Source organism: Sciurus vulgaris, assembly GCF_902686455.1.
Source record: "Sciurus vulgaris genome assembly, chromosome: 2".
Taxonomy (NCBI): Eukaryota; Metazoa; Chordata; class Mammalia; order Rodentia; family Sciuridae; genus Sciurus; species Sciurus vulgaris.
In genome coordinates this window covers 54,791,396-54,817,422 of record NC_136462.1, presented here as the reverse complement: position 1 = coordinate 54,817,422, position 26,027 = coordinate 54,791,396, and the positions used below count along the sequence as shown (strand labels likewise).

Here is a 26,027-nt window from a genome sequence, read left to right as displayed (position 1 = left end):
AATTTTGGAAAATCTGGGTCATCTTGTTGCTCTGGAAACTGACTCAGGAAGGCCAGAGTCAAAACTCCATAATGACCATTGCTGTTGTCCCCAAATCTCTGCCTAATCATCAACAATTAACATTTCTGAAATTACATTAGTAAGAATAGAGCACATATGAGTTTGATTACCTGAGGAAGTGACAAAGCACTTAAAAATGAAGAATCTTTTGCGTGTCAACAACTGTGCAAGTTTCTTCAATTTCCTTGACAAACTTATTTCACAAAAATGTTTTACATTAAATATTTCTAGCAATAATAGTTACATACAGAAATGCCCAGAATATGCACTCATTTTCATAGATTTTTCTGAAAAAATATTAATATCTAATGTACTTCTAATTAATCCATTGATAATTAATTAAATCCACAATTATAAATTTATTTCAAGAAGAGTCACAAGAGATGAACACAGTATTCTACTCAGTTTCAGATTTTTGTTATCATCTTACCATGATGGTTGAGGACACGGATTATATTCCTTCTTTCTATTATCTAGGTCAACACCTCAATCACTGGTACCTACTAAATGTTTAGTATTTGCCAGAAACTCTTCTAAGTTTTATAGTTTTAGAATTTACAGCCTACAAGCCCAAATGATGTGTATTTGTTATTATTGTTGTTATTCCTTTTATTTTCCAGAACTTACACAAGATCAAAGAAGTCAAGTAACAGCCCCAAAATTGCAGAACCAAAATTTGAAAAGTAAACTTTTGAATTTTATAATATGAATCCTAAAAGGTAGATTTATAGGAAGCACCTTCTCCAAGACAGCATTCTAATAACATAGACTGGAGTCTGTAGTAGTAAATACTGTTGTTTGGGTAACATGACTTATCTTGATTAAAAAAAATCTGTAAAGAATTCATGTTTTTAATATGAATGCATGGAAGGTGAAAATGGGGTGTTTTTTCCTTGTATTTCACATCATTTCATCATCATGAAAACAAGAAAATCAGAAAAAACAAACAAACTAACAAACAAAAAAACGCCCACAATGCATAGGTTTGCTAACACAACATATGTATTCCTATTTTAGTATTTTGACCATGGCTTTAAAAATTAATGATGACACTATTACAGAAGTGATGTTTGTCCCTCACTAAAATTTCATCTTCTCCCTTGGAGTTGCTTTCTTTCTATTACTCTAAAGCCAAGAATAAAAGGCCAGATGTACTCTCAAAATAATTCCTTCCTTAATTTCTAGTGAATAAGATGTTCGTCATTTTCTTGCTTTGATCTAACATGATATGAACTTATTTCTGAAATTTAAAGGAAAACCACTCCTAAACACAAAGAGCACTTTCAGTAATTCAAAGTCCCCTTCCCCAATTGGTATGCTGAAGTCCTACCCTCCATTGTAATTCTATTTGGAGACAGGGCATTTAGGAAGGTAATTAAGGTTAAATATATCCTAAGAATGGAACCCTAATCAAAAGGGAAACTGTTCTTACATGAAGAAGGCATACTGAGTTCTCTCCCCTTCCTCCATGCATGAACAGAGGAAAAGCCAGGTGAGGGAGGACACATCCAGAAAGCATCCATCTACAAGGCTGGAAGAGAGGCTGCACCAGAAAACAACCTTGGCAGCACCCTGGTCTTGCACTGTAGTCTCTAGAACTATGGGAATATAAATTTCTGTTGTTTATGACTCCCAGCCTGTAGTGTCCTGCTATGGCAACCCACTTGTACTAATACTAGACATCATTATATTTTCAGTATGAATTTCTAACAAAACTAGAGAGTCATTCCTATAAACCATGATTGTTGGTGAAACAACATACCTACATTCTGATAAATGATGCCAACCATTACCTAGATTTTATGGCTGTCCTCTATGGGCAGGAAGCTGAAAAATCCATACAGCTAAAGAAAATGGTCGAGGTTAGTACTCCAATACACTTGTCAGAGTTTCTGCTGCTGCTTCCTAAAGTCCATTTGAACTGGTTGGCCTTCTGTAACTAAAGGCACACTTATTTGTGTCATAGGAGGAAATGTTCATGTATTTTTGTTTCATGCCCACATGTATCAAAATTTCTATAATTAAAATATTATTTATCTTTCATAACATCTAGGTAAGTAGGTTGCATTTCTCTAAACCTTGACTGCCATGAAAGTTCCAGAGTATAAAGACATTTTACACTGAAGTTCATAGTAATCACTGGGCATTTATCTTAAATTCTCTATGAGTTATAAAAAATAATAAGAGAATAGTTGCCTAACATAGACAAGAGAGATTTTTTAAAATTCTTCTTCTATGATAATTTATTAGTACAGATTGGAGAGAGATGAAGAGGAAGGAAATGAAGGAAGGAAGAGAGGGGAGGAAAGAGAGAAAGAAGATTGGGGAGATGGGGAGGAATTAAAGGAGGTGATACAGGTCTCCACTAATTCTATAGCCGGTAATACTTTTGTGATGAGTTGGTTTCTAAATGTAACATGCATTTAAGGAAAACATCTTAATTGGATAATTTTTATAAATGCTGAGGTTGAACATACAAAAAAGGGGGCTTACATAATTATGTAAAATTAGCCCCAACTGTTTCATTTCTTTAGAGAATTCATTGTAACTGTTTAAGAAGGTACAAAATACATTTTTCATCCTAATATGGGTAATCTACTTAATTCTTATTTGCCTTTGAAATTATGAGATATCAACATGTAAGTGCTGGAAATACATTAAAATAAATGAAATGTTTTTCCATAATTCCTGTATACCCTTATGTTGTAAATACACATAATCTGAAAAATTTAAAATAATTTATACTCAGTTGCCATAATTATGATCATTTCAAAATACACATACTCTTATTAAGATTATGAATTTACAAATCGTAATGGGCTTCTTTTTTAAACTATGAGAAATAAAGCTACATTAATAATTTACCAATCAAGAACTAATATAATTTTTCTTCCAAATGGGAGTAGTAATCACAATGACTTCAGGACCCTGCCATATGTCAATTGGTAAATATGCATGATAAACAAATAAATCTGGCACTTCATTACTTCATTTTATATATACACACACACACACACACATTTTTCTATGATTTGTCATGATAAGCTTTAGATATTAGATAAGGTATGATGCATATTGACACTTCTGTGACAGGAGATAAATTCTGAGTGTCAGGCAATCAATGGGGCCCACAAATTATTGGACACTCTCCTCAGCTGACCTAAACTTATGAGCTACAATGCCAATTCATAGTGAGAAGTTAAGAAAACACATTGACATCTATAGGTGACACTAACTTTTAAAATGACTCTTAGACACTGGTTTTCTAAGTACTATCTACTGATTACAATTAAAAACTGACTATGGAGATGTTGCAGTGAAAACTTTTCTATATAAAAAGTTTATTTATTAGTCAATTAATTGATCTTCCTTATGAAAATCATTTCCAAAGCTAGCACATTTACAAACAAATAAATTTATGGAGGAGGTTAACAAAACATATTGCAATATTTATAATATACTTTTTTTTCATCTCAATAAAGTGCACATTCTCCTTTATATTTTGCAAACCAAGACTGAAAAATGTGGGCATTTTGGGAGGAAAGAGGAGGTATTGGGGATCAAAGTAGAACAAATTATATTTCATGCATGTATGATTATGTCAAAATGAACCCCAATATTAAAGTTATACATAATAACTATGTATTATATATATAGTTATCTTTATAATGAACCAAAAACAACATAAAATAAGAATAAATATGGACATTATACCATGTCACTTAGAGATTTATAATAATGAGATTCCTAAGGAGCACCTGATTTCACACCAATTATGGCAATGGTGACTTAACAATGAACTAGCCTTTACTTACTTGTCAGTTTATAGACCAGTTTTCATGAAGATGCTCTAAGCTTAATTTATTCCTGGTACCCTTTGAGAGTTACCTTGATGATTTCACCTATTTGAAATGCACAAGCCCTTCCAACTATCAGCACAACCAGATGGGAAAAGTTCTGAAGCAAACCTGGTTTGAATATGTAAAGTACTAGGCATGTTATGTGCCTGTCTGATTGCAGATATTGGAGAGTCAAAAAAATACTTGCTTAAATTTTAAAACCGATTATTTACCACAACTAATTTTGTAATGAACATCAGTCTAAAATTTTGTCAAATAATTCATGGGGGAGAAAAATTGATGTTTTTCCTTGTTTGAACAATGTAGATATATATTAACTAGAAAAAGTTGAGAATGGAACAGAATCGTGAAAGGTTAAACAAAACATTTGTTTTTACAGCACACCTGTGCCCTCTATAAAGATAGTCCAGACTCTTTTTCTGAGCTGGTGATTGTTAAAAATCACCTCAAAATTAAAATCACACAGATGCTTTAGAAGACTTCAGGAGTTCTGTCACTTTTCATGATAATCGTCCCCATTCAAATTTAAAGTTAAAAGTCCTTATTTATTTCTAATAAAACACTGTGGCTTGATTTTCAATTCATTTTCTCTAGCTGTATGAAAATTAAGAAATGGTTAGTCTCCTATTTAATCTTACATTAGGATCAAATTTGTGGTCATAATAAAACCATTTATTTTTTATAATATAAAAATACCAAGTAGAATTTTATTACACCTCTTAGTGTTAAATATTTTTTGTGTATGCTAATTTCATTTATTCTCAGAACAACCTAAAAGGAATACTTCTATTGCTAAAGGACAGCTATACAGTTATATGTCAGATGATAGAAGACTACTTGACTTTTAAGTATCTTTTATGTTTTCCTGTTTGTATCTCAGTATTATAAAGGTAAACTGAGATAATAAACGTGACTTTAAAAGTTAATAAAGCACTTCAAGAAGGCTGTACCATAAGTAAGTTTGTCAAACTTTTCTGTTGTCATTCCACTGTAATGCCTTAACCTATTCCAAGAACCTTCTTCCACTTTATTTTTTCTCTCTGCATCATCTGTATTTTAAATATATATTAAAGATAAGAAAATTAGTTATAATTGTTCACAATACATTTCATAATGAGAAACACAATTCCAACTAGTTTTCATATGTTAATGTCTTATTTTTATTTCACAATATCCTATTCCTTTCTTTAAAGTGACATGAGATTAAATTTTATGTCTTATATGCAATAAAATTTTACATTTTCATTTCTTTGCAACATGATACTATAATTATTTATAATGTTTACTTTTTCCCACATTGTTCTTATAACTTTCTTCTAATGATCTTTATGTTACTTAATAGAACATTATCCAGTTTAAAGTAATTTACGAATTTGTTAATATCCCTACATCTATTATTTCATGATAGGGGCCCAAGGAGTTTCTGATAAATAAATGAATGAATGGAAAAAATATTAAACATTTAGAAATTTTAGAAACTTAATGGAACATGTTGATAATTCAATGTATGAGCTTTGTTTCTTCCAATAAAATCACAAGTTTAATCTTTTCATCAAAATGAATGGATCAGAGTTCTGACCAGCTCTTTTTTGGAAGAAATAATAAACTATATTTCACATGTTTTAGACATATCAACTCATTAATTTGTTTCCACTACTTTATAAGTTTATGAGGAAATAAAGCAAAAAGATGTGAAGGAATTTACTTAACGAGTAAGAGACAGAACCAAGATCTAGACCTAGACACACACACAAAAAAAAAACAGCCATGAAAAAAGGATCTTTAAAACTCTTTAATATACATATTGAAAAGAAAAAATTATCACTGCCACTGAAAATTGGATTTTCTCAAAACCAGTACAAATACTGATTTGTTGAAGATGATTCTTTATATACAGAAGATTGTTAATTCATGGGCTCTCTACACTTTCTTTTAGCAATCTCTTCATAATTTGTTTGCAGTTATTTTGAGGTCTGTATTATAAGACACAGGCTAACTTGAGTAGCAACCATGCTAATGTTTTGACATTTCCTACAAAAATACTGTCCTAAAACACCTATTTGAAATTAGCATTTAGCTTTCTTGACTTGAAACACAGAAAAAAAAAAAGGTTCTCACTTAGCTTTGGAATCACAAAACACTTCTAGTAAATTAGATCATGAATTTGTATATGAAAAATCTAATATTCCAAAAAGCCTCTGTGAAGAGGCTATAGACTTGCTTATGGTATTTGCGAACACATTTTAAGGAAATATAATTTTGTATGTTTGATATATAAACACATTTCATAGAGCATACTGCAATTAAAATTTATATTTATTTATCAAAATCTTTTCATATATCCCAGGTTTTTCTGGAAAAAAAATGTGCTTATTCTACAAATATTATAGAAAACATTTGATCTATAAGGTCAAAGAATGCTTTTAAAAATTAGTTACAGACAGTAGACATATAACAGAGAGTTCCATACCTGTCTTATTGGAAAGTCTAAATGACACCATCTTATCAGGTATATTACACACATTCCTCACTGAAGCAATGCAGCTGTAATTAGCATAGTCCTGAGGTCGAAGATTCTTTAGTTTTAATATCTTTGTTTCACCCTGAAAATGTAGAAAAGGGTCATTAGAAAATTCAATTGTAACCAGAATGAATAAGCAAAGAATGGTACTATGTTGTATTAAATTATATTATTATTGTTAAAATATGGCAGATTGTCTTATTTTCTTAAGGAGCATGCCCTAATTTAAAATTTAAAAAATGCATTTTAAAATAATGCTGTAATATGCCTAGAGGTAAAAACTAACAGACTACAATGAAAATTCATAACATTTTCTTTGCAAACTAACTTCCCAGGGGAGAAAAATCTATTTCTGATGGTAGTTATGCAAATCATTATGCAAAGATCAGAACAGTACACTTAATAATCGAGTTTATTCAACAAACACCGCAATCTATGCAGACCACGACATAAAGCATTATGAAAGAAGACACTGAAGAAGAGCTAATACTGTTTTTAGAACAAAATTAATGAAGCAAATCTAATGATGGGTAATTAAATTTACATACATTAATATTTTGTGTAAATGGAGCAATGTTAGGCGAAAGATCAAAACTGTATGGAAGAAATATTTGTGTTTTTATTGTTTTTGTTCTTGCTGTGTTTTATGTTCAGAAGCTCAAGCATTAGGTCTTCCAGGTAAATCTGTGAAGCTGTAGAGGGACCCAAATCAGGCAAGTGGTCAGAAGCATCATATACTCCCGATGGGCCAGGAAGGACCATGGAAAAACATTAGAAAGAAATTGTTCAAAAAATAGAAAGAATAAATCAGAAAAAAATCCTCTGACTCAGTTCAAATTAGATTCTTTAAAATTTCTTTCCCTTCTAAAGTCATTAGCACATCTCTAAACAGTACTTCTCATAAGAAAATTTACTTAGGGTAATAGCAAAACAATGTCCCAGTAATTTCATATTTGGGAAAATTTTAAAAATATTAACTTTTCTCAGATCACATCTGTGCAGGACAATGTGCTATTTTTCTGTTATTGTTTTCACTCTACTTGGGTAACATTAGTCCAGTCCCCCAAATTAGTCAAGTCCTTTGCAATAATTAACGTGCTATTAAGAAGAACTGGAATATTTAGTGATTTAATACAAAAAGGTACAACTGTTCATTGGCAATAAAGCTTAGCCAGACACAGGGAACACAATTTTCCAAATGTGTTAAACGAACTCCATTGCTGTACACATGCCATTGTAGATGTAATCCTTTCAAATCATTTTCAAAATTTGGCTTTAAGTCAGTCACACCTCAGCATTTTCCTCAATGGAATAAACAATAAACTTTTATTTTTCGCGTTGTGAAGTATTCACTATGATCAAGTTAATTGGCATACCCATCCAATCACGTAGTTACTGTTTCTTTTCACTTTTTTAAAATATAAAATCTGATTGTATTGTCTCCCTGCTAAATTACAAAAGAATGGTTTGTTTTAGGAAAAGTTGCATTTTTTTCTGCACACACAAATATAAATGTATACCACACAAATAGACACAAGAAGACTGTTTTGAGACTATATTTAAAAAACATGTCCTTTTATGTTACAGAGCTCTTGTAAATTAATTATATAAAATGCTTACAAAAATGTGCTTACAGTCATTGAAATAAAATGTTATACTAAAGTCAGGTTACTCAGACAATTTTTGAATGAGATGATACATCTCCTCCCTCTGTGACACTTAACTGCTATAGATCCTTTTGGTTTTCTTACTTTCAAAACTTAACTAGGTATTCCCTGGGATTCTATCTGTTACACCGTTAACCTTGCTCTATAAAATCTCCCTAGGTGACAGATTAGTTTTGACTGATGAATTTCTACTACAAGCCTCATTCTCCTGCCCTCTCCAAAGTCTGTATCCTTATTCCAGAATTCTCCCTTAATTTTCAGATACATGTTTATCTCTTACTACTCAAATTTTTGAACCAGCATTTCCATTTGATGCTTCAGAGACACCCAAAACTCAACATTTCCTAATTTGAACTTCAAATTTATTCCTCTAAGCCCACTTTTACTTCTTTAATAACTTGGAATCTTAGACTGGATTATAACTTCTTATTAATATATTCATTATCTCTCTCAGAGCTAGATCTATTTATTGACCTTTAAACATGTTCAGTCTCAATAATTATTTTTATTTTTAATTGTAATGGTTTAAACTCTATATTCAGCTAAAAACTTCCCTCCTGATTGTGCTTATTATAGCTTAAGGACAACGAACTGCAGTTTTCCAGGATTTTTCCAAATGTTTATTGAGGTCTAATTAACAAATAAAAAACTTTGTATATTTAAGGTATATAACTTGATATTTTGATATACTTATATGCTGTGAATATTTTATCCCAGTCAAGGGAATTAACATACCCATCATTTCACATTGTTACTGTTTTATTTCAACCATTTTAAAGTATGAAATCAGATCATACCAATGCCATTTCCCTGCCAGATTACATGAATTACTTGCTATTGTTCTTCCAAATAAATGCTATAGCTATTAAAATGATGTCAAACCCTAAATTATTTGCGTTTTCCTTGCATCTCTGGTCTTATTCCATTTTCTTAGTGCCTAATGCACATCACTTCCAGTGTCCTCCTTCTGCACACTATTTACTTCTATGCCTAATGAATTTCATCTAGTTCTTGGATGATAACACTCCTAACTTATAAAAGTAAGTCTTTCCTCACTTTTTGATATTGGAGAAATCTGTTTATGAGTTTTATTCCTGTCATTTTGTAATTGACCAGTATTATATTTATTTGGGCAATGGATTGCTAGACTCCTCCTTTTGCCAGTAACTACCTAGGGAGTATAGATTATGTATGCTTGGTCTCGGCGTTGCATTCTGAGTACCACACACAGGAGTTAGCATAGAAAAGATTCTGTTAAATCAACGTTTTTTAAAATTGAAAGTACTCTAATTACCTTTTACCCAGGACTTTTCTTAGTGCATATTTATTTCTGCAGAATTTACTACTTAGTTGGTACCTGATAAGAATTCAATAGATGTTAAATAAAAGAAATATAATCAGAGATTAGACACTTAGGGAAAAATGTCATTATATTAAATGATCAATAGAAATTTGTATATATAATAAAAGAAAAAGATTATATCATTTTAGTAACAAATTATCTAGATTACACTTTAGTTTGGGAAAGAAATTTGCACAGATAATACAAAATATAAATCAGGTGCAAACTGAATCTTACCACAAGAAATAAAACTTAAATGTAAATCAACAGAACTTTAAATGACATATGGATATATATATAGATAGTAATGAAATAATATACTATATAAGCAATTAAATATTTACATATAACTATATGTATAATTACTCCTTCTAACTCTGAAAAGAAGCAACCTCTAATGTTTCTGAAAGTTTTAGTATATGCAGTACAAATTCTATAAGCAATAGTACACTGGTAATGATTCTAAAATACATACAATAACCACAATCATTTAGATGTATAATCAAAGTCAATATACTCAACATGGAGTGAATTATACTCCATAGTACATCTTGTTTCTGTTTTCATGGACAGATTCTTTCTTAATTTATATTTTATGAATATTACTTTTTCAAAACTGCATTATAACTATATTATATTATAATGTCATTAATGATTTTTTTCAAAGTTCAATAAATCTTTACTTAATGCTTCCAAATTTCTCTACTTATGTTTCATATTTTAGATCATCTTTTCTAGTTGAACAATCCTTCATATATAGGCAGTTATGAGCACAATAATTTATTCATGCCTTGGTTGATTTCCATTTCACTATTTACAAATTTAAATCTTCAATCTTGTGCTAATACACTTCTCATAGAATCCAATCCATTATCATAGTGTCAATTAACACCTACATGTGGATAAATGAAAAAATCTAATGAAAAAGAAAAATATCACACTTGGAAAAATCACCAATAGAATTGTAATTAACAATTCTAGATTTTCCTATTTTTTCCTGTCATTTTATATGCAATACTTGCTAGTGTTTGCTCTCTTCCAGGTTATTTTCTTTTTCTTTTTTCTTTTCTTTTTTTCTTTCTTTTTTTTTTTTTTTTTTTCCATTCTTAACCTGTAAAGTTAACCTATTCTGCTTTTCTAATTCCCTTTGGTGGTTTTTTTAAAGCTATTTATTGACATCTATTTTTCCAGAATTACACAGTCTTCTCCAAAAATCCAGACACGTCATACTTCACCAACAAAGAATAAATATAGTTTGTTTCTCCTTTTCAGATAACTTTTCCCTCCTGGGTTTTTCTTTGACCTTTCTCCATATCTCTATTTCTACTTTGACCTGCACTCTCATCACATATTCTCTGATAACCATCTGACGGGCATTTTCAAAATCATATAAACTTAGTGAGTTCATTATCCTAGTCCATTGCTGACTCCGCCACCTCCCATCAGTTCTCTCTTTGGATGTTGTTACATTGATAGTGAAAACCACCATCAATCCCCCTCATTCAGACTCACAATTTATGTTATCATTCACTCTGGAGTGTTTCTCTTCCATATGTAATGACAACAGTGCTTTTGATTCTTCAATGTTCTTTCACAAATGACTTTTCCTTTCCACTCTCACAGGCATGGTACTTGCCTCAGACCATCATCAACCATTGATTTAACAAATATTTCTGGGGTATATGTTCTGGCTAAAGTAAATGCTGCTTGCTACGGAAAACCACAGTTCTTCTTTACCTTAATAATTAAGTATTTTGCAACCAGACTAGTCTTCATGCAGCAAAGAAAGTTAATTGCTTTAGTTGTTATGCTGACCGTGACATGTCCTATCAAAGTTTAAAGAACAGCCAGTTGCTGAATTAAAATTAATTAAGCAATGGAGGAGTGACCTGGTCTAAAGTTTTGTTTCTTCATCTTCATATAATTTTGAAATGGTGTATAAGTGGTATATAAACATAAATGATATCAAATAAATCAAACAAGGTGATAGAGACGGAAGTGTGATCAGATGGAACATCTCTAAGAAAGTCATATTTGAGTTGAAACAAGAAGGACCTCACCAAATTTAACCTTCTCTTTTTTGTAACTATTCTAAACCTGATTTTCAACCTTAACATGATTATTTACTCCATCAAATAACAAATACCCCATTCAGTCATTTTGAGTATTACCTGATAGCCATTATTTCAAAACAGTTTTCAACACAAAAGCTGTTACCTCTGAGTCAATCTCAGTGTGTTCTTCCTCTATGTTTTTGTTTTCTGAATTAATATTTTTGTTTATTTATATTAGCAATATTTGAATATATATGTATATGTTTTCTGGCATTTATATTACATATTTATATTGATTTTTCCTTTTCCATTTTATGGGGCATTTCCCTTTGAACTCTAATCCCTGTCATTTGTGCTGTGTTTGACATGTTGTCAAATCAGTAAAAACTACAGGTTAGAAAGCAATAAAGCCAATTCCTCGTCTTGGACATTTTCAGCAAATAGTTTTGAACCATTTGAGTCTAATATTAATAACAGGAATGCAAAAGGAACATTAAAGACGGCTACAAGATGGATTTATGAACCTGAGGCAAGGGCCATTCACAGAAGAATTGAATAACCACTTATGGACAAGATACCATAAAAGGGAAGCAATCCCTAGAGAAATATATAAAATAATCAAGTATATCTGATCCAGGAAAACTGGAAGTTTGCCCACTAAAATTCAGAGGTCACTTTTGCAATAGATGTGTCCTTGAAATGTAGTATATACTTGAATTTTTGTGGTGAGGAATGGTTTTGGCAATTAGATCATCCAAACAGAAAGGAAATAAATTCTTAAGAATATTGAGAATTTAAGCCTTAAAATGAGAATGCAGGCTACCTTTTGAGATGATTTCCAGTCCTCAAAGATCAACAATTATGCCTTAATAAAGGAAAATGATCTGCACATGAATATCTTGTTAATTATTATTTAGAACAGAGCAGCAAAGTGTGCATACAAGAAGAGAACACAAGAGAGAGAGCAAAACCTCCAGGTCCACTATTTCTCAATGGTTCTGTTATTAAAAAACTGTTCTGGATGAATTTAGATGATTACTCTTGTAGTCTAAAGGTTCCATATCAAAAGGCATGGACCTATAAAAGTCATGTAAAATAGTCTCCAAGTGAGATTAACTTACAAATTATGTCAAGAGGGACTGAAAAATATAAATAATTATAGGCAGAATTATGAAATAATTTGAACTTTATCATGTAATTCACCACATTCAGGAAATTATGGAGATTTTTAAAAATGCATATAATATGTAGCAGATAATACAAATATATGTATATGCATGATTATGTCAATCTATCCATCCATATTATCAAATGGAAGAATATGCGTATTGTATATATAAATATAATATATACATATAATTATGTATATGTATAAAGAATTTAAACTTTACCAATTATACCTGCTTTATTACAAAACATTAATATTATTTTGTGGATAACATAAAGTTGATATTCTGTTATGCTGGGAACCTTTCTGAATATGAATTTCCATGATTTTTAAAAGGAATTTTGAGTTGATTATTGTGTAATTGTATAATTAGTCTATTTAGTCTAATTATAACTAATTATGTAATTGATGTAAATATGTTCAGTCATGTAATTAGTTGGTATAATTACAATACACAAGAAGATGTTATGAGCATCTTCACAAAAGTTCTAAAAAATGGCAAAGAATATGCAATTTATAAATTTAAGTATGTTTATTGAACAATAACAAAATAATTTGTAGCAAGTATATTTAAACTTTTAAAACTATATTTTAAAGAAAATGAATAAATAAAAGGTACATTATACATTAGTTAGTGACCTTACCAGTGTTACCATTGTTCTAGTTAAAAATTATCCATTACCTCAAGCAATATTTCCAAGCTACTTTTAAAATAAATTGGCATTTTAAAAATACCTATTTTAGTTATTTATAATTACCCTCAGATATTACAAAATGATAAAGCCTTTCAGTTTAGATTCACTTTTACAACTCTAATTTATTATAAACTGGTACACAAATAGCAATATATGCTGCCTATGTCTCTCAGTATTGAGTAGAGGTATGAAAAGCATAATTATTTCTTTTAGGCTTATGATTTCATATCAGCCTCAGCAACACAAACCAATTTCATTCTGGAAATATTACCTATAAAAAGTTATAAACAAGATTTTGTCACTCAATAGGATTGTAAAATAAATATTCAATCCAGATTGATATAGTTATTAACCTAGTCTGAATGGGCATGCAAGATAGAGATATCTCATTGTCTTAGAAGTTCTTTTTATTAAAATAAGACATTATTATTGAATAGCATTATTATTGAAAATCTAATATCCTTCAAAGAAATTTAATTTTCTAACATTAAAAGAAAAAGTAGTTATATGATCCATCTGAATTCTTATGCAATTTTGTCCCAGTATGTCCTCCCAGCTTCACAGCACAGTGTTCTCAGTATATACCAATTGTTGTTCCTGCCAACCACAGTCCTGTTTCCACATGAGGGAGACCTTGGAGTCATTGTCTTCCTTCTGTATTACCTGTAGGTGTCAATGTTTCCTATGAAATGCAGGATTGTATACCCCTATTTTGACAATAGTTGGTTTGTGTAATAGTCCCTGTTCAATTTTTCTTTATATATCAATAAAGTTAGTAAAGGAAGAGTGTTGTGTAGATAACCTCTTTGTTTCAGGCAAAGCTTTTTACATTGTATATTGTAGATTTCAGATATTCTAATTGATATTATTTACATTATAAAGTGATAGAGTACATAGGCTACAGACCCATGAAGACAAAGTATTATTGAATTTCTCTGCTATCATTTGAACATCCATTCCAAAACTGATGTTGAAATCTAATTGATACTGGGCCAGTTCTGGGAGATAGGACCTTTAGGAGGTGATTATGCCGTGGGGGCTTGATCCCCATAAATGAATTAGTGCTGTTACTGAAGAGTGGGTAAGTTAATTGTAGAAGTTGTTTTGCTGTAAGAGTGAGCTTTTCCTTCATCCTCTCCATCCATGTTAGCCCACAGGAAAAAGGCCCTCATCAAAGATGGCACCTTGATATTGGACTTCCCAGTCTCCAAAACTGTGAGAAATAAGTATATTTTCTTTATAAATTGGCCAGTTCATAATATTGTTATAGCAGCAGAAAATGAACTAAGGCATGTTCTAACACAAACAAGTTAACATGGAAAGTTTTCAAATTATAAGGTATTTATGGCAGTTGATGGGAAAAAGATAGTTCAATAATATATAACACCTAAGAATAAAATAAATGCAAACATAAAAAATGCAAGCATAATAAGCAGAAATATAATAAAAATGATTTATATCTTATTATGAATAAAATAATTTATTTTAGGAGGGAAAATAATTAAGATACATATATATAGTGTTTTATATTCTATTCACTCTATATGAGATTGATTCAATTTTTCTTAAATAACTTTTAATGACTTACTAGATATTGTCATTTTTAACATAATCAAGGCTCTATTCCTAAACTAAATCAGAAAGGAAAATGAACAAAGAAATTAAATACAGATTTTTCCTAAAACCAAAGCCAAACATATTTTAGATAGATTCCTTCATTCCTTGAGAAGTTTATCATTGCAAATTTGGAAATTAGAATATCTTATTTTAAGAAATATTTTCTCTATGAGTCAATTAAATCAGTGATATTTATAATTATATACTTTATAGTGAAACCTAGGTAAAGTTATGGGTAAAGAGATACAAGTTACAATACAGTAAGTTAAAAATAGTTTTCAAAAGTTGACCTTTTAAATTAAATTACTGTATGTAAATCAAGTTGTATGCATATTTCTGTTCTGTAGTCTTACAAACACATTATTTTTCAAAGGAACAGATTTGGAAAAACTGTCTTTTCAAAGAGCTGTAGTATTGCATGCTTCCTGATTTAGGTAAGTGTGCTAGTAGAGTGGATAGAAATACTGGATCTTAATTCTTACCTGGGTAAAAAAGGGTTCATAAATCTCAACTCCTTTGTCAGATCCTTGTAGTAACACCTCCTGGCCACGTCTCCAGCTATACCGAACAGGGGGATTGGAATTGGCAACACATCGGAGGAACACCGTTCTTTCATAGTAAAACTGTTCCTTAGCTTCTCCTATACTTTGATGAACAGTTACTACTGGGTCATCCAAATCTAGAATAAAATAAAAACAACCAAGTGACAATGTGATGAATTGCATGGCTTTTAAAGCACTGCACGTTTACAACCTAAACAAAGATACATATTCTTGATATTACTTATCAGTAGGTTCATTTGTTTCATTACGTTAATTGAACTCATTTACAAAGAAATTTCCAGTGAAGAGAAGTAAAATAATGTGACAGTAATTTCTTAGGTGCTCAATTTTTTTGTGACAGTGCAAATGACCTTGTGTATTTCCAGCTCTTTGCCAATAGCCACATGTAACAGAATTCCAGGAGAGATATCAAAAGTCAGAACTCTCATATTCAAGAGTTTAGACAACACAATGAACCAGAGGACTCAATAGTGACAGAGAAAACAGTATCATGTAGTCCCATTGCCTCTGTCATTTATTTCTTTAACCAGTTATTAATAACACATTGAAAATCAAAAGTTTATAAATTATTATAATCTTTATATAACAATATTTAACTGTTAAATTTTACCTTCATTTCATTCATTGCTAGGTTGAAATGTGCTAACAGATGTTACTATTAAGAGGCATTAATATTTCTACCACAGAATATTAGAAAAAAAATCTATGTATAATTTTATAAGTATTGTAAAGGACTATACACCACCAGGTTTACCATTTTCTGGGAGAGACCAATTTGTAAATATCTTGGACTTTGTGGTTCATAAGGTCATTGTCTTAACTACTCACTTCTATCACTATAGTGTGACAGTACACAAGGACAGTAGGTAAATCATTGAAGGATGAAAGTCCTTTCTGTACTCTGGTGGCATTTGGCTAATGGGTCACAGTTTTTCAGTTCTCAATTTAGAACTGAAAATAATATATGTAATATATTAATCTAACTACTATTATTTTTGTGAGACTTTTACCCCAGGTTGTTTTCCTTAAGAGAAGAAATTAAGAAGTGCACCTCTTAGAGCAATAACAAGCACTTAGTTCCGTGTGCTAGTATCAACTTATGACAGGTAATGCAAACACTTGCTATCAAATATACCTTTACCCACGTGTCCCCATTCACCTTTATCATTATGAAAGGTCATTTAACTTTTATGATTTTAAATTTCCTTATTGATAAAATTAAAATAATAACAGCACCATATTATTCAGGCCCAAATGAGATAACCCATAATGCCCAACAAAAGTTAGCTTTTACTGTTATACTACTTTACTTTTGTTGTCATCAGGGTGTATTTAAATATCTCCCATTTACACCATATTATTTTTTTCATCTCACCAATTCATAATGTGCACAACTCGCATTATAAATAAGCACAGATAGGTCTTGCCCATTTCTTCAGGCTATCTAATACTTCTACATGACAAGCACTTTCATGTGAAAACCTGAAAAATAAACTATAGTATTTATATGAACATAAGAATAAGAAAGTATATGAGTACATGCTATCCTGTATAATTAAAAGACATTGCTCATTAGAAAAGATTCTTTTTGACATAAAAAATAATAAAAAGTCAACAAAACTAGTGATGTAATAGCTGCCCTATGGAATCAAAACAAAGAAAGCAAAATTTCACACTTTCTAAAACTATTTTTTTCAGTACTTGACAGTACTATACTTTGATTTCTAGTTTTGCAACATTTTAAGTTTTTTTTTTTTTTTTTTAATTCCAACATTAGCATCTTTTCACGGCTACCTCAAAACTCTCTAATTATAGTAGTGCAAATTTACAGAACAACTGCTGCGTTTTGGTAAAACTTAAGACTTTCAACTTAAATACACTCTATTAGCTGTACAGGGATATCTGCTGCCTGGTATTAATACATGGGGATATTTAGGGATTCCAGAATAATTTTGAGATTTATATAGGTTTTTCAAATTTACCAAATATTCACTGACTTACTGATTACCTCTTCATATATAAATCAAGTCCTACAGTAAATTACTTGAGTTCAGCCTTAGTGACATGAAAAAATGTAGTGTAAACTGATTATAAACAATTTTTCTTTCTAGTTCAAAACATAATTTTATTTAGTGGTAGGTTCTTTGTTAGAAGACATGAACTGCATGATATTTTAAGAAAAAATTCTTAAAATACAGAATTCTTACAAACAAAACAGAAAGCTCAGGAACAAAAGAGAATTAGCTAGCTGATCTACAACTGGCTGATTAACAATAGTGACTCTCCTAGGGTTTCAGGTAGTTAACAGTACTACACTTTCCAACATCTATTTATTGATGTCTCCTTACCTCTTTTCCAGGTAAGCAGTGGTGTCAAGAGGCTCAGTCAACAACAATTGCTAAATATTCTCCTCCCTGGCATGGATGAATTTTGGGTCACTGAACTTTTGAGAATCAAATCCTGTGACAACAGCTTACTGAAAATTCTATTGGCTAAGTCATCTGTCAGATTCATTCATGTTTAGGAATTTCTACTTCACAAAATTCTTGTTAATTTTTTCTCTTTAGAATTAAAAACTATTGGCTAAACAAGATTTGTTTTAGACAAATGTGAGATATAGTTTACCTACATATATAGGTCCTAAAATATATTTGAATATACATCTTATATATTCCTAAATATATACTGAATATGTGTATTTGTCTTAGGTCATATTCTGGGAAAAGAGACAATAGAGATATGTATACAGCAAATATATTGGCTAGTACTTTCTAGGTCAACATTGTGACTGAGTGAAGGAAGGAGGATTGGGCAGGAGGAGGGTTAAACTGCACTACAGTTGCAAAACGTGTCTGATTAGCTCTGGAAAAAGATTTGGATCTGTGCAGTGACCTCAGAGTTGTCCTAACCTGAGACAAGGGGTCTAAGCCTTTACAAATCTACCTCTTCTTAAATCAACTGGTTATTCAATTTGTGGTGCTCCCCACAAGTGGATAGAACATTGGAAAGGGAATCTCTACAGGACAATTTCTATAAAGTAACTTAGTTAACAGCCTATTTATCCCAGAAGCTGGATGAATAAGGGCTAAGGAGTGGATCTGGCAGGTGCACTGCAACATTTCACTCCAATCCATCTGTTAGGTGTGATGATTCTATCTAGGAAAAACTAGTATAGGATTCCGGTCAGTCTCCTTTCCTGGGAAGACTTTCAGAAAGTATTTTGATGGGATAATAGTCAACATTTCCTTCTATTATTAGCATTCTAGATTGCTCACATGTTGGGATAGTATATCTTGTGCTGTATGTAGCTGGCCTAGTGGGGTCACAGGAGCTTTGTCACTGAGAAATTTGAAATTTTGGTCAGCACATCTTTCTCAGGCCATGTTCACACACTGATTGGTTTATCACCAAAACCAGTCAAAGAAATAACAACAAATGACTCAGTGTATCAACAGGATGTTATATACATTCTTCACTGCTTCACTATGTAACAATGGTCCTACCAGCAGCAGCTCCTATAGACCGCATATTCCTGCAAGGATAGTCACTCTTCTTGTCTACTGCTTTGTGAAACAGGAACCTAGAGTAACTGAGTAATAGCCATGGTTTAAAGATAAATGGGGATCTGCTGTGTCATTTAATAAAAGCTTTTTCCCTTTCTGGGAATTGAGACTGCTAAACTGGAAGTGCCCAGAGTTGCGGGAAGAGAAGCACAGATTCCCCAAGTGGGTCATTGGATATGATGGTAGTAAATGAGGTCACTCCTTGGTTCTTGGACCTACATATCCTACAGAAAAAGAAGAAAACTTCCTATAATAATGGTCATTGGTTTAGGACTTAACTACATCACGGAGGATAGCACCCTTTCCTCACCAGATATTAAATCTGCAAGATTCAGTTGTCCTTTAAAAAGACCATTCTATTATTCTCTTAAGTTAGAATTTTTAGATGATGGAAAATATGCAATGACAAGAAAATCCTATGGCATCATGCCCACTGCAGAATCCTAGATTTCAAGGTCAACTTGGATCCTGTGTATGACAGTCCTCAAAATGTTTCATGAGTACCCTTTCCCTAGTTTTTGACTGTACCCATGAATGGATGTATGCTTTCTATAGAAAGAACTTAGGACATTACTGCATATACTTAGAGTGGTGTTCCAAGGTTCTTTCCAGTGATTCAGTTGCCCCTCAGTCAATGAGTTCAAGGTATGAAAATTGCCTCAGCTTCAGAAATTGGGAAAGGAATCATGAGTTATTAAATGACTATGCTCAGTATCCTGATCATGTCTCTTTGATTTGTTTTAATTGTATAGATTATGTAATACTTTGTTAGCTGTCCATGTAATTTGTCCCTAGGAATGATGTGTCCTATTAGCTGTCTTCATATATGTTTGTAAATCTAGAGTTGTGGATGCAAACTAGCTGTTCATTAAGATAATTGTGCCCAGCTTGCATATGACAACTAAACTCCTAGCCTCTATTATTTTGAGATACTGTCACAAGCAGAGAGCCCAATTATGTAATAGCATTTCCTGTCCATCAATATTTTTCTACAGAGGACGGTCATCACTGAGCTTCTTAATGATTCTCATGTCTCAGTTATCAGCACATCCTCATTATTTCAATGGAATGTCCTCTACACCATTCCAATAGAGTGAGATGATGATATTTCTGCATGTGACCTGATACATTCACTCTAGCAAGCTCAAATCTATAAATCTGAGTCTTTTACCTTTTTTTTTATACGTCCACAGAGCATTTCTGGCATTTATAATTCATTTAGTGGGGACCATGAATTTCTCCAAGTTTCCATATTCCAAAGATGTTAAATCCTATTTCATGCTATAATGTTCCAATATAAATAAACTTATGTTAATCAGCTTTTCATCACTGTGATCAAAATACCTGACAGGGACATCTTAGAAAAAGTTTAATTTTGGGCTCAGAGTTTCAGAGGTCTCAGTACATGGTCAGCAGACTCCATTGCTCTGGGCCTGAGGCAAGGCACAATATAATGGTAGAAGGGCATGGCAGAGAAATACACTTGGCTCATGTCACCTGGGAAGCCAAAAAATGGTGAGGTACTGGGTAACATTAGGGACAGACCCCTAGTGACCTACTTCCTCCAGCCACACCCTACCTTCCCAGAATGATTGTCCAGTATAGTACTTCTTTCAAATTATTAATCCATCAAATAGATTAACTCACAGATTAGTTCTATCTCTTATAATCTAATCATGAGTTTTGAGGGGCACACCATATCCAAACCACAACATTCTACTCCAAGTTTATGCCCATCTCACAATGCAAATGTATTTAGTCCATCTTTAAGAGTCCCCATAATCTTAATAGTCCCATCATTGTGAAAATGTTCAATTCCAAAGTCTCCTCTGATATTCAAGACAAATTATTGGCTGTGATCCCCTGCAAAAAGTCAAAAATCTAGTTATCAGTTTCTAAACTATGAAGGCACAGAATAAACATTCCCATTTCAAAGGGGAGAAATAGGGGCATAGAAAGAAGGGACCTGTCCAAAGTAAGACTAAAACCTGTCAGAAAGACACTAGGTCCTTGAGCTTTAAGTCCAGCCTCTGGGCATGTAACAGTGAGTTGTGATATTCAGAGGACTGAGACTGTCTTACCCCTTTGACCTTGCTGGTTGCAGTACACATGGTCTTTCTCTTTGGGGGCTTCTTCCACAGCCAGCATTTGTTCCATGTTATTTGCATCTCTATATCTTAGGGGTCTGCACACCAACTTCAGTTTCATTCACAAAGCTTCATGCGTCATCTTCTCAGGGGCTACCCACAGAGATTCTGGTCCTGTTACACTTTTACTGGCTGCCTAAACCTTCTTTTAAAGTTTTGGTGGAAGCATCTGTGAACCCCTAACACCAGAATTCTGCATTCCTAAAGCACCAGCACCACATAGACAATGTCAAGGTGTGCCACCAGCTGGAACAATAGCTGGGTTCCCTTGGACTATGACTGAAATTGCCTGTGAGTGCCCAGGTAACCGAATACAGTGAAATGAATCTTGGAGAAACAACTTCCTGGGTACTCCCATGTAAGTGACAAGCAGCCAGGGTCTCTACTCAAAGGAGGTTTGCATTCTACATTCTTGAGCTTGTGATACATGTGGTCTTGCTGATTCCAGAGATGCTGTCAAACTATCTTTAAAAATATTTAGCTTCTTTTTAGGGGTGGTGATATTTTCAGCAACCATGCTTTCCATGGCCCCAATTTTATACGTGTGTCTACTCTGGCCAAATTGCAAGTTTTGCAAATTCTTCCACTCTGCTTTTTCCTCCTGATTTTCACTGTAAACCTGGATTAGAGTTGCCAGCAATATCCACCTGAATTCTGAGCTGCCTTGACATTTCCTTTGCCAGAGTAATTAGTCAATCACTTTTAAATACACCCTCAGAGAAAGTCTCAGGACATAGGCAGAATGTATACAAGTTCTTTGCCAGAATATGACACGTGGGTCCTCTAGTCCAATTCCCAAAAGAGTCCTCATTCCCCTTCATGAGCATAGTCTTTACTGTCTGCATTCCCATAGGTATTCTGGTCTTCTGAGCATACACCAGAAATACCCATTAAATCCTGCTTATAACATTCTAAATCTCTCCAGCCTGCATCTCTAAACTTCTTCAAACTCCTTCCACAAATCAATTGTAAAGGCTTCTGAACCACATGATTCAGTTAGTCAGAGCAATGTCCTCACCTTTTGGTACCAATTTCTGTGTTAGCTTTTCTTCATAGTAAACATAATACCTAACAAGAACAAGTTCAAGGAGGAAAAGTTTATATCAGGTTCATTGTTTTGGAGGGTTAGTCCATGGTCAGAAGCTCCATTACTCTGGACACAACGTGAGGAAGAACATCCTGGCAGGAGGGCATGGTGTAGGAAAGATGTTCCATTTGTGGCATCATGGCAGTCAGAAGGCAGAGAGAGGGTAGGGTGCCAGGGACAAAATGCAAACCCCAAAGACCCACTCCCAGTGACATACTTCCTCTAATCACACTCTACCTACCTACCATCATCACCTAGGACAGAAAGTTTTGTGAAGCTTTGTTACACATTGAATCTCTTTATAGTTTGCTTCTTTATTCTCATATATCACCTTCAAGTGATGATTAATTACACTCATTGTTTTTGTACTGTGCATGAATGTAACCCAGAAGAAACCAATTATATTGTTCTTACTATTGCTACTTTCCCCTAAATTTCTCAAAAGTCTGAGATATTGAGCTCACACTTCATTACATTCCACAGGAATCTACCCTTGTTCACCACAGGCAAAGGTTTTAACAATTCACCACTTTAACTTTCAAGGGTTTTCAGTGCTGTCCACCTACTGTTCCTACTGGGGGCCTTGGTAGTCAGCCCAATAGTTAGTTAAGTGATGTGTCTTTGAAATTCTATTTTAGAAGCAAGTTCCTCAGATCATCTAAAATGGATTTTTATGAAAATCTGATTGATGAAGACATGAATTTATGAAATTTATTAAGAAGTGCCCTGAACATCAACTTGTGGTTTTTAAAAATGAAGAGTAGAATTATACACTGGTAAGAATTAAATTGTGATGCATTACTACAAAAACTCCAGATGACCTAGACAGAGCTCTTGAGTTGAAGACATTTTAGAGTTGTCCTTAATAGCTTTCTTATAAAGTACAGTGATAGTCCACTGGATTAGAACTTGTCCTGGTAAGCAAGCTTGATCTTGGGCTAGGTGTCCCTTTCTGGCTGAGGACAATTCCCTAAGAGGTACTCATTTGAGAGACTATATATTCCAGTACTTCCAGAATTTAAACAGGTACTTGATACACAGTTTTATCCAAGGACCTGAATATTAAAATGTGTAATTTCCTTTAGTTTTTATTTATAGTTCAAGAAATATGAAATCTGCCTCTGTATTTATTCAATAGTCAATATTAATGCTATATAGACTTGATAATTTTATAAATTCACACTGCATTGTTTGGTATTATTGATGATATTATATCTATATTTCTTTTTAAAAAATTTTTTTTTCTAATTTGATAATCTATATGTGTGAAATTTAAATTTATAAAAATTATACTCAATGACATGGGCAAAATATTCTTCAAAATAAAAAATATATGATTTCTATTTTCTTAACACTGGTCAAATTTTACACACATAAAAGTGAGAGAAATCACTGAATACATTATTTGATATGTGAATATTGGTTTCAAATATATTTTAATGGCATAACTCATGGTCTTCATAAAATATATCCCTTTGGGCATAGGACCTATATTTTAGTTTTGTTTGTATGCCTAAAACCCAATGTAATGCACGTAAATTCCCAAGAATGACCTCCTAAGTTTATATAAAGGAAGACTTATCTGTTACTAATATGGTAAGTGTCAGTTTTCAGCAAGAATAACGATATGTATATATCATAAACATGATCTCAGGAAATTAATTTTTACCCTTAAGTTCAGCAGCTACTCCTTTATAACAAATAATTTTCTGGAAACCTTTTGCTTTTTTCTTTTTTTTTTTTTTTTGCTGATTAAATATATCAGACACTGACAGATTAAAGTCATTTTAATAAAATTATTTTAAAAGATGCATGCCTTTTAAACCTTTCTTAACTCCAGAAAGAATTAAGTCTCCCAAAAGAATTTATAGCATGAAAAATTTAACCTAGGTTTGATACAGTGGTAAGGGAAATGTACTAATACAATCTGAACTTTTACACATTTTTCTTTGTGTACATTAAAATAATTATCTACTTGCCTAGTTTCATTTTACAAGTATTTTTAAAATTTCTTATATGACTTCAACATATAGATGTACATGATACAAAACCCAACCCAACTAATGGTGATAGACCTGTTACTTGGTGTGATGGGCTGACAGATCTGGCTCCATAAGAATGTTATAGGCCAGACTCTAAGGGAAATGACTAAACAGACTCCATTTTGCTCTGAGACTCCATGTTATGTAGGAAATAAGTTTCTCCCATGGGAACACCCCGCCTTTGTACCTATCATCAGTTACTTAGCATGACATGTTTAATAATATACAATGGCAACTCCTACGTAGTAAAAATTGCTCTCCTTTGACCTTTATTGCTCTTAACCAATGTACCATGTAAACGGTAATTGTGTGGATGTTAGCAACCATTCTTTAGTTTGTTCCTAGGTAAGGGTCAGTTTGACCCACTTCCCCCTCTGTTGATGATCTCATGATGTTAGTTTGTAATTTTGAATCATAGCAACAGCACTTATGATTGATGTGATTTTTGGTATAAGAACCCCTACGACCCTGTGGTTGGGGCTGTTCTCCCAATAGCCATTTTTTGGGGCATTGTATGAGACAGTCAGCAGCTTAATAAAGACTCTCAAATTTGGACTTCTCAGTGGTGATCGGTCTGTTATTAAGTTGCACTCCATAACACTTGGTACCTATTCCGAGTTAATTTCTTTCAGGAGAAACTTTACATATGTCAAAATTTCATCTTTGCCTAAAACTTGTCTCTTCGATCTCCTGGGAATTTGAGTTTGTCAGTTTATTAGTTAGCAGCATTAATATAATCAAATTTATTTAAATATAAAATTTGTATGCCATTATTTTCATATTAAATTTTACGTACCTACATTATGCTAAACATTACATGAGACACTCAGTTTACAAGTGACCTGTGATTCTCTACAAAAGAAAGAGAAAGAGAAGGTGCAAAACACAATGCAATTATGGTTAGAGAAAGCATCCAATAGAGAAGTGAATCAAAGATGGAACTAATTCCATCTGAAAGAATAGTAAAGGCTTCTTAAAAAGTTGATGCGTGAGATAGATTCTGAACTATAAAGAGAGTAAGCAAAGTGAAGAGCAAGAAGTGGCACGTATCAAGTTCTGAGATATCAGATCAAATACTAGATATCACATATCCAGCAAAATTAGAGTTTTGTGTTTTAGGAAATGGTAGTACTAGGATAGCATGTTTGAGACATAAAAATGGACCAAATTATTAGTAGCACCACGGGAGAAAAAGGAAATCAATTTCAATATATACATTTTAACCAATATGAGCTTTCATTTTAGAAAGACCACAGGTGCTTCTCTCCAGATAAAAGATGTGGAGGTAAGAAAATAATGGCAAGGAGATTAGCTAGAAAGTAGCTGCAATAATTGAGATGAACAGTGCTAAGAAATTTGAAATAAGGTATAGTTATGAACATGGTTAGAAAGTTTAAATGAACTGACTGAACTGGGTGACAGATTGGATAGAGGGATGAAGAAAAGTGGGAAGATGTCTCAAAATCTGGCTTTAGTAGTTGGGTAGATGGTGCATTCACTGCAACGTGAAGTGGAAAATGAGAACTGTGTCCACTACCAGGGAGGGTAGGAGGGGTTGTGAAAGGTAGGGAAGTTGATGAGCTCTGTGTGGATCATGCTGAATGGCATCTACCTGTGCTCCTCCAGTCACACTGTGCATGA

At 32.6% G+C, this 26,027-nt stretch overlaps 1 protein-coding gene across 2 annotated transcripts in view; it reads right to left on the bottom strand.

Annotated features, from left to right (window-relative positions):
- Positions 1-26,027, bottom strand: part of MDGA2 (MAM domain containing glycosylphosphatidylinositol anchor 2) — a 780,047-nt gene that overhangs the window by 259,963 nt on the left and 494,057 nt on the right. For both annotated transcript variants that reach the window (XM_079126024.1, XM_079126023.1), the window contains exons 4-5: positions 15,467-15,663; positions 6,391-6,523 (exon numbers count right to left, since the gene is read on the bottom strand). In XM_079126024.1, the coding sequence (XP_078982150.1) occupies positions 6,391-6,523; positions 15,467-15,663 (330 nt within the window). The remainder of the gene's footprint in view (positions 1-6,390; positions 6,524-15,466; positions 15,664-26,027) is intronic.